This window comes from Camelina sativa, chromosome 2, assembly GCF_000633955.1.
Source record: "Camelina sativa cultivar DH55 chromosome 2, Cs, whole genome shotgun sequence".
Lineage (NCBI taxonomy): Eukaryota > Viridiplantae > Streptophyta > Magnoliopsida > Brassicales > Brassicaceae > Camelina > Camelina sativa.
Genome location: NC_025686.1, coordinates 7,315,966 through 7,326,417, shown reverse-complemented (window position 1 = coordinate 7,326,417; position 10,452 = coordinate 7,315,966). Strand labels below are relative to the sequence as shown.

At 35.0% G+C, this 10,452-nt stretch overlaps 1 protein-coding gene across 1 annotated transcript; it reads left to right on the top strand.

Moving 5' to 3' along the window:
- On the top strand, positions 6,278-10,303 carry LOC104719445 (long chain acyl-CoA synthetase 5-like). The gene is given in 20 exon segments (XM_010437386.2): positions 6,278-6,444; positions 6,781-6,844; positions 6,934-7,023; positions 7,126-7,182; positions 7,269-7,317; positions 7,425-7,501; positions 7,606-7,645; positions 7,727-7,821; positions 7,929-8,096; positions 8,185-8,295; positions 8,387-8,474; positions 8,587-8,653; positions 8,731-8,806; positions 8,879-8,996; positions 9,071-9,181; positions 9,184-9,315; positions 9,420-9,559; positions 9,696-9,878; positions 9,950-10,069; positions 10,148-10,303. Coding segments are annotated over 20 exon segments (1,998 nt in total). The 5' UTR covers positions 6,278-6,289; the 3' UTR covers positions 10,205-10,303.

The following is a 10,452-nucleotide window of genomic DNA, read 5'->3' as shown; positions in this document are numbered from 1 at the left end:
AAGAGACGTTTAATAAGAGGGATTGTTGATGTTTTTGAGGAGTTTGCTAAGATATGAGGGCTAAAGATTAGCATGGAGAAGTCCACAATTTATTTGGCTGGAGACGTGGATCCTTTGGGGGAGAGTTTTCCGTTTGCAGTGGGACGCTTGCCGGTTAGATATTTAGGGATGTCGTAGGTTACTAAGCAACTTACTTATGCAGATTGTTCTCCTTTGTTGGAGCAACTTAGAAAGCGTATTGGTTCGTGGACAGCACGCTATTTATCTTATGCAGGCCGGTTCAGTCTGATTTCCTCTGTTATCAGGAGTGTGTGCAACTTTTGGCTTGGTGCTTTTTGCCTTCCTAAACATTGTTTGGATGCTATCGATTTGATGTGTGCAGCTTTCCTCTGGTCGGGGCCAGATATGAATCCTAAAAAGTCCAAAGTCTCGTGGGAGGTGGTCTGTAAGCCCAAAACAGAGGGGGGTCTAGGTTGAGATCACTTAATAAAGCAAATGTAGTTAGTTGTTTGAAGTTGATTTGGCGAGTTGTTTCGAAGGGTAGCTCTTTGTGGGTTCAGTGGGTTCATTCGAACCTGTTGAAACAGGGGTCTTTTTGGTCGGTGCAGGATACTACAAGTGTAGGTTCTTGGGTTTGGAAAAAGCTCCTCAGATTCAGGGGTGTTGCTGCCGATTTCTGCAGAGTAGAAGTGGGTAATGGAGAAACTACCTTGTTCTGGTTTGATAGATGGTCGGATATGGGTTGTCTCATGGAGTTGGTTGGTGAACGTGGGGTTATTGATATGGGGATTAGTAAACAGTGTTCTTTGGCTGAAGCGTGGACCCATCGGAGAAGGCGTAGACATCGTGGGAGCCAGCTTAATGAACTGGAACAAGCTCTGTCTACTAAGCAGGATGCTAGAGTGGAGGCTGTGGATAGAACACTCTGGCGAGGGAAGAATGATGTTTTTCGACCAAAGTTCTCAACAAAGGATACTTGGAACCATATACGTACTGCAGGTAGTTTGGTTTCTTGGCATAAGGGAGTTTGGTTTACTCATTGTACTCCCAAATATTCCTTTTGTGTGTGGTTGGCGGTTCAGGATCGACTTTCAACTGGGGCTCGAATGGTGTTATGGAATAGTGGGGCTGTGGGGACTTGTAGTTTCTGCAATTCTGCTCTGGAAACTCGGGGCCATCTTTTTTTTCTCCTGCGCCTTTTCCTTGGCTGTTTGGTCTACACTGGCTAAAGGTTTGTTCAAGGTTAGCTACACAACGGATTGGGGTTCGTTAATAGCTCATATCTCGCAGTCTCAACTGTCTCGGGTTGAGGGTTTTCTTCTTCGGTATGTTTTTCAAGTAGTGGTGTATACGATCTGGCGAGAGCAAAATGGGAGAAGACATGGAGATGCACCGAAGTCTGTTGAATTTTTGATCGGTTGGGTGGAAAGACAAATACGCGACCAGCTTTTAGCTTTGGTCGCTTAGGAGATCGTCGCTATGATGAGGGTTTCCAACTTTGGTTTCAATCTCATGTTTGATTTTCAGCTAATTTTGTTTTCTGGTTTCTAGCTCAGTTTTTAAGTTCAAAATAAACGATGCACTAGTTGTAACACCGTAATTTTTTCTTTTTAATATAATTTAACATTAAATTCAAAAAAAGAAATAAACAAAAACCCCATACCATTTATTTTAACAATATTTCAATGAATTTGCAACATAATTTTATACATAATAAGATATTACAGTAATATTTTGTTTAAGTTTATCTAAATAACTTTCCTTTTTAACTAATTTAATATAATTACACATAAACATCTATTTGAACTCCAAAAAAGACGTCTATGGCCCTGTTCTTTTAACTGTCGCGCGATTCATATCGGCTTTTTTCTTCTTTTTTTGATATGGCAATTTTGTAATTATGAGTATTTTAAAGGGTATAACTATAAATTTAGCAAACTCCCAACAAAGATTTCTAATTTTACATGAAGAAAAAAATACAGTTTTACAAATCTAAGAATGAAGATTTGATTTTTTAAATCTAGCAACTGTCGCTGCTTCTAAAAGAAAGCTTTGAGTTGTGTAGCTGGTTTTTTCAGTGATTCTGAAATTTGACAATTGAAGTCACAGCGACAAAAAATTAAAAGAGATGAAGAAAAGATGGAGAAAAGTAAAGGCAAATTTTTAGTCGCCGATAGCTGTCGTTGCGACTCTCTCCCGAACAGGGCCTATCTTATTTTTATCACTAGTTAAACACTTATATTATGTTTCTTTATTGCATTTTAAATTTTAACTACCTAAGATAACTAAATTTCTTTGGATATAAGTTGAAGTATAAAACTAAAGCATTTACGTACAAAACAGAAACATATCAAAAAGAAGAGAAATACACTAGCACCATTCTAAGTTTTTCTTCCAAAGTTAGCACACACGCTCAATTTTTCCAAAATTAACATTTGTAAATATTAAATATTTAGGTAAAACAACAAAATTTATCATTAATAAAAATCAAACTCACGATCTCTTTTAGCTTTCTCCCATGAAGCTTGTTCCAATATGAGATCTCCATTTCCAATCTCAGAACTTTCAATTAAGTGATTAATTCATCGATTGAAACTTCAATCAAGTGATTTCATCAGAGACTCATGGATTCCATTACCAATCGAATTCAGATTTGTAGCTCTGTTTTTGTTTCATGTCCAGGTCAAATCAGATGAGATTTTGTGGTCTCGGTTTATAAATGCGGCGGGGGAGGAACATAGAGCATTCTAGATCGATAGTTCCTGACGACGTTGAAGACAGAGGTGACGAGTTTGAGCCACAGTTCATCAGATCAAGTGAAGGATGGGTGTTTATCGGTTCTGGATTTGAATCAATGGAGATGACATGCAATAGCAAATGAAGCGTTGTTGGATTGTTTTAAGAACATAGAGAGAGAAGTAATGGAGTTTTGAGATCCTAATTTCTCAGGTCTTTTATTTCAGGTATGTATGTTCCATTGAAACAGAAGCAATTCTTATTTCTAGGAACTATGAAGCATACCAATGTAAACCTGATCATTTTTTCTTTCCTCTTTAAAACTTTTTTTTTGTTTGTTTAGTTAGCTACTGTTTTTATTTGGTAGTGCAGGAGGAGAAACTAGAAGATTTAGCTATTGAAACTTCAACTATGAGTCTCAAGTTAACGGGTAAAAAAATAAGGAAGCAACCGGTTAACTAAGATGGAGTTAACGACTACGACATGTAGCTAGAGTCGTAATGTAGAATTGGACCATCTTGTATGTTTAGTATAGTTTACTTCTCAACAAAACTTGTTTTGTTTCTCAAAAATGATGATGTTAGTATTATAATTTTTCAGAGTTTCTCAAAAATAATGATGTTAGTAATGTAAGCTAATGCTTATATCTTCAGATTTTGACAATTATCAGAGACATACAAATTGCAAACCCAATGTTAGCCACATAGATGTTGTTTCGTATATTTAGGAAAACTTTCATGAACTTCAAGAACGTCTTCCTAAACATTTTGAAATCCTTTATAAACTCAGAGATATATGTATTTAAATCTCTTTATTTATCTTTTACCCCAATGTATCACAAACTACTCCATTAGAATGAGTAATATGTGATATATTACTCTATTAGTAAGGGGCAATGTATCACAAATATCTTCTTCTTTTTTTCTCAATGAAAGCCTTCCTGAAATTCGATAATTCCTTCCTAAATATCTAGGAATCCATCCTAATTTTCAAGAAATCTTTCCTGAATTTGAATTAATTTTTCCACAGTCTCTTATAAGCGGTTATGAAGCCAAAAAAATCACTATTGTTATGTGGTTATCTATCATTTCTTAAGTTCATCTTGAAATTCAAACGTTTTTATGAAGGTCATCCTGAAATTCAAGAAATCTTTCATGAAGTTCGTGAATTTCTTCTTGGATTAAAGAGAACCTGTAGCAAACTCAGTCAAAATTACTTCAACAACCACTAACTTGTATAATAGAAACCTTTGACATTCTTATAGTGCAGAAACATCAGACAAGTATCAAAACAATATAAAAATATTTTACATCCATCATAGATGTCTAATAAAAAATATAGATGATAGGTGAATCAGACTCTTTCATTGATTTCACCATGGCTATAAAATCTTCCAAGTCTTCGGTATGCAAGCATGTTTCACGAGACTTCTCCAAAATATTGATGTTAAGATTAAGAACATATGGTGCTGCATTTTAGACGTGATGTTGGATGTAGTAAAGCCCCCACTAAAGGTTCTTTTGCAATATATTTTACCATCTCGTCTAAACTCTCGTTTCTATCCACAAAATCATCAAGAATAACTACCTCTTGCATTCTGTAAAAAAAATAGACAAAAATTCCAAATATTTTAGTGTGTCATAAGTAGCAAAGCAATACTAGCACACCTGGTCAACTTAGAACAATTAAGACAGAATATGCAAATAAACACTTGATATACAACAAATTCAAGCTATTTAGTTTACTCATTCTTGTTGTGTTTAGATAATGTATCAAAGAGAAGCTAAAGGTTAATTAACAAATGAGAGTCTTAAATAGATGAAGGTCGTTCTGAAGTTCAAATAAACTTTCCTGAATTTCGTGGAGTCCTTCCTGAATTCTTTGAAAAATGTCACTAGGTGAGAATATTAACAAGCTAAACACAATACAAGAAAACAATACATAAACTTACTCTTAATGTCTGCTTATCCAAACAGTACATGTATATAATCGAATTTCATAAACCAATCATAGCAATACAAAATCAACCAAACCTTTGAAAGCATCAAGTTTTAGAGAGCACCTAAAACCAATCATGACTCCAACAGTTATCCAACAATTTTATGGAGCTCTTCCTGAACTTTCAAACTAGTTAAGTCAATAAGAATGACACAACCATTCATCTCAAGTTTCTATAAATTAACATGAAGTAAACCTAAGAACAACTTTAGTTATGATTCTAGAAAAACAAAATTACATAAATGCAAAATGAGTCATGATAAGTCAATATGTAGTGGCCAAGTATAATAATCAAACTAAAGTAAAGAATAATACAACACAAAAACACTTAACCAAATCAGCAACCCAAGCTTAATGTATAAATTAAGTCTAATAACTATGATATGTATAAAGCTTATCTCCTGGATAAACAAACAAAGGTGACCAAGTTTGATACAAGATAACAAACAAAGGTTATAAACACGTTTTCTTGAAAGCAAAAACTAAAAAAGGTCATTTGTGTTCAAACCAAATCATTTTTAATAAATCAGATCCTGTAAAGGTACCATGAAATTATGTTAAGCCATCCATCTACTTTAAAATCGATACGGAATGAACCATGAGTAAGTAAGAAAATCAATTAGATTGCACTAAGTACAAGTTACAAAAATTAAACTAAACTTAACCAAAATCTATTACTCGTTAAATCCAATGAACATAGAAAAGGTGGAATGGAAACTTACCAGTTTAGAAACTGAGAAACCCAAATCACAAATCATCCAATCTACTGAAAATCTGAAACTTTTTGAAAATGAGATTGTGATTTAATCACGACATAGGTTTATATTGGACAAAGTAATGAGATTTAAGAATTGAATCCAGAATCGAGCTTCACATCGAGAATCCAAAATATCAATTTTACCATGAGTTTAAAATTCGAGATTGAAAAGGTTACAGCGATAGAGAAGCGTCAGTGGCGGCATCATCTCCGATTTCATTCCTCAAATTCAAAGCTTTGCCTCTCTCTCTCTTCACTCTTCCCCGTACGTACACTCCGTTGCTCTGTCTCCTCCTCCTTCGAGCCTCTCGAATTCAATTGGAGTTTTTTTAGGTTTTATGCATAACGATTGCTACTATTTCTCTTTTCTTTTACTTTTATTTAATATTTTTATTTTATTTGTATAATTTCCCCAAATTAAAATTGTGCTATATTTGGAACAATTAAGAATATGTGCTAGTTTTGGAACAAAAATTTAAATTGGTGCTATTTTTGAGAATCTCCCTTTGAAGAATCACCTTTTTAATGAAATAAGTTTCATTCTTAAAATAGCTATTAATGAATTTTGTTACTCCAAATTTAGAGTACCACTATTTATTTTTATTTTTTTTTCGGACAAAGAGTAACACTATTTAATACTCTATTTTTGGAGTTAAAGTTAGGGATGGTGCTCTTATCACTACCGGTTCTTAAGCCACAACCTCACTCAGTCACATAGTTTTGATTCAAATATAGCAAATAGCAATTGATTGGTCATAAAAAAAAAATTGTTTGTACCCGAGAGAACAAGAGAGAAAAATGACGTCGCAGAAGAGATTCATTTTTGAGGTGGAGGCGGCTAAGGAAGCCACCGATGGAAACCCCTCTGTTGGCCCTGTTTATCGTAGTACTTTTGCCCAGAATGGTTTCCCAAATCCCATCGACGGAATCCAGAGCTGTTGGGATATTTTTCGGTCAGGATCTCGTTTCTTTTTATGTTTTCACGATAAATAATGTGTTCATGCCATTAGTTTTTCTTGCTGCATTATTGTTATATATTTTGAACGATTTTTTTTTAATATGTTATAATCCCAAAAAAATGCTTTGATCCATGATTGTTGCATTAACTTTTTCAAACATGTGGTTGTGATAAACGTGTATCGATTATGGATCTTGGGGAAAAAAAAATCATGTTTAGTAAGAAGCATTTGTTAGTTTACTTAGTGGCTCGATATGGATGAATGTTGGACTTCTAGTGAGAATCCTTAATTAATAAATGTTTTCTATATATCGTGTGTTTCTTCGTGCAGCACGGCTGTTGAGAAATATCCAAACAATCGAATGCTTGGTCGCCGTGAGATTGTGAACGGGAAGGTGTTTTTATTTTATTTATTATTTTTATTTTATTGAGTTTTTAGTATAAGATGTTGTGTTTTTGAGTTGACAGTTTTATCAATATGTAGGCAGGGAAGTACGTGTGGAAAACATACAAAGAAGTATATGATATCGTCATAAAACTTGGAAATTCTCTACGTAGTTGTGGGATTCAGGAGGTTAAAATTCATATTTACGTGTTTTGTTTTTTATACATTTTCCAATGTGATCATATCGTGCCTTAAGTTTGTATCTTATGTTCTGATATGTGGAAATGCTAGGGAGAAAAATGTGGTATCTATGGTATAAATTGTACTGAGTGGATCATTAGCATGGAGGTATGTGTAACGTCTAAACTTTGCTAATAATATCTTTGATGTTCTTTTACTTTGACTTGATCAATAATGGTGCATTTGTAATGCAGGCATGTAATGCACATGGCCTCTATTGTGTCCCTTTATACGATACATTAGGTATATAAATGCACCTGTCGTTATATGTATCGTGTCTTTTGATGATCCTGCTCTTTTGAGTCTTCTAGATCTAGTGTATTAACACACAGTCCGGTTTTTGAACACAGGCGCTGGTGCTGTGGAATTCATTATTTCACATGCAGAGGTTTCGATTGCGTTTGTGGAGGAGAAGAAGATCCCTGAGGTATCTTTCACTTATAGGCTATAGCATATGCTAACTCCAGAGATAGGCTTTTTACATTTTAACTATTCTGAAGATTTTAAATGTATCTTTCTTTTGACTGTCAGATTTTTAAGACTTGTCCAAACTCAACAAAATATCTGAAGAGTGAGTAATACTCAGTGAACCATTCACCTTTTTCATTTTATAATAGTTGTGATGCTAATGATACAATTTTTACAAATGAAGCTGTTGTGAGCTTTGGCGGTGTCAAACCGGAAGAGAAAGAAGAAGCTGAAAAATTGGGGTTGGTAATACATTCTTGGGATGAGTTTTTGAAGCTGGTAGGATCAATACATAAAATTTAATCATTACATATAAATATGATTGAAAATGATCATTACATAGAATATGATTTGAAATATATTTCTATTGTGGTTATCTGTGACAGGGTGAAGGTAAAGAATATGATCTCCCTGTTAAAAAGCAAAGCGACATATGCACGATTATGTATACTAGTGGAACCACTGGTGATCCGAAGGGAGTTCTGATTTCCAACGAAAGCATTGTTACAATAACTACTGGAGTGATGCATTTCCTTGAGAATGTTAAGGCAAACGTGAGTTTCTTTCCATTTATCATGATTCACATTGAAACAGCAATTTTTTAAAGTTTTAAGTTACATTGAGTTTTGCAAAACAAAACAGATATCTGAGAAGGACGTGTATATTTCTTATCTTCCTCTTGCGCACGTCTTTGACCGGGCTATCGAAGAATGTGTTATTCAAGTAGGTGGTTCTATTGGTTTCTGGCGAGGGGTGAGTGAGTATAACTCAAGTCTAAGCTTCCAAGTAAATGATATTTTTTTGGTTGTAAATTAGTGTATATATCTCTACCTCATGTCCTCAGGATGTCAAATTGTTGATTGAAGACCTAGGTGAGCTAAAACCAAGTATCTTTTGCGCTGTTCCTCGTGTCTTAGATCGAGTATACACAGGTATTCATTACTGAGTTCTCGTAAAAATATTTTCATATAGTTAATTAGAGCATAATAATATACTTGATTTCATCTTTTTGACCACTTATATGTAAATTATCATCTCCAACAGGACTCCAGCAAAAACTATCTGGTGGTGGTTTCTTCAAAAAGAAGGTGTTTGATGTTGCTTTTTCCTAGTAAGTCTTTTTCTATGTCACTTAAACCTAATTACCTTAAGTGCATATAGATATCTAACACACTCGATCGTCTTCAGTAAATTTGGAAATATGAAGAAGGGACAGTCCCATGTGGCGGCAGCTCCATTTTGTGACAAACTTGTATTCAACAAGGTAAGTAATGATCTTCAATACCGATCAGAAACTTCTTTGAGATTTCAACCCTCATATGTTATCTCTCTCAAGGTTAAACAAGGACTTGGAGGCAATGTGAGGATTATTCTATCTGGAGCAGCTCCTCTTGCTAGTCACATAGAATCATTTCTAAGAGTTGTGGCATGTTGTCATGTTCTACAAGGATATGGTAAACCTCTATACCCAAAAGAGACTCACTTAGAGATAACAATCTCTGAACTTATGATTTTTTCTTGTCGGTAGGTCTAACAGAGAGCTGTGCTGGAACCTTTGCAACGTTCCCAGACGAACTAGACATGCTTGGAACAGTTGGTCCACCTGTGCCAAACGTGGATATACGCCTTGAATCTGTCCCGGAATGAATTACGATGCTCTTGGAAGTACTCCCCGTGGCGAAATCTGCATCCGTGGAAAAACTTTGTTTTCCGGGTACTACAAACGTGAAGACCTCACAAAAGAAGTTCTTATTGATGGCTGGTTGCACACAGGTTATTAGAAAAACCACAACAGTTTGATCAGTTTGATTTGCTATCATTGTCAATGTCAGTTATTCTTTAGTCTTTACCTTATTTTACTATGTATATTTCACCAGGTGATGTTGGTGAGTGGCAACCAAATGGAAGCATGAAGATAATTGACCGGAAAAAGAACATATTCAAACTCGCGCAAGGAGAGTATGTCGCAGTTGAGAATTTAGAAAATATCTACAGTCAAGTAGAAGCTATTGATTCAGTAAGTTATATTCATTGTAGCCTAGTCTTTATAATTGTTAGTTTACGGATTGTGAGCCAATTCGATGATGTCACATATATATTAGTCTACGTCTCATCAGCATAAAGTTTCATCAAAAAGTTTCTTTTTTTTTTAGGTATGGGTGTATGGAAACAGCTTTGAGTCCTTCCTTGTCGCAGTTGCTAACCCGGCCCAGCAAACTCTTGAAAGATGGGCCGTGGAGAATGGAGTGAATGGAGACTTCAACTCCATCTGCCAAAACGCAAAGGCAAAAGCATTCATACTTGGGGAGCTCGTTAAAACAGCTAAAGAGAAAAAGGTTTTCTTATTTTTCTCTTTCTCCTTTTTATTTGGAACTTTCTTTTGGTTTTTAACTCTATGCATTTGTAGATGAAGGGTTTTGAGATCATTAAAGCTGTTCATCTAGAACCAGTTGCTTTCGACATGGAAAGAGACCTTCTTACTCCAACCTACAAAAAGAAGAGGCCCCAATTGCTCAAATACTATCAGGTAATATTAAACATTAGGCTTTATCAAGCTTAAAAGATTTAGCTTTTAATATCACTTTCTATTGGCGTTATTGAACAGAGTGTGATAGACGAAATGTATAAGACAACAAAGGAAGGTCAGGCTTCCGGACAGTAGTTTTTCTTCTACTTATCTAATTCATTCTTTCTTTTGCATAAGACATTAAGACATTAAATAAGTTTGTATTGATGTTTTGAGATATTACATAGCAACTTGACATGCTACATGTCTACACAACATGTACTCTTGATTTTTACTTCCTTGAAACGTTTCACATATGGTTCCAAACTTGGACACGGAATATATCTCGCAGTGTTCAAGAAAGCGGTCTAGGCGGCCGTCTAGGCGCCGTCTAGGCGCTAGGC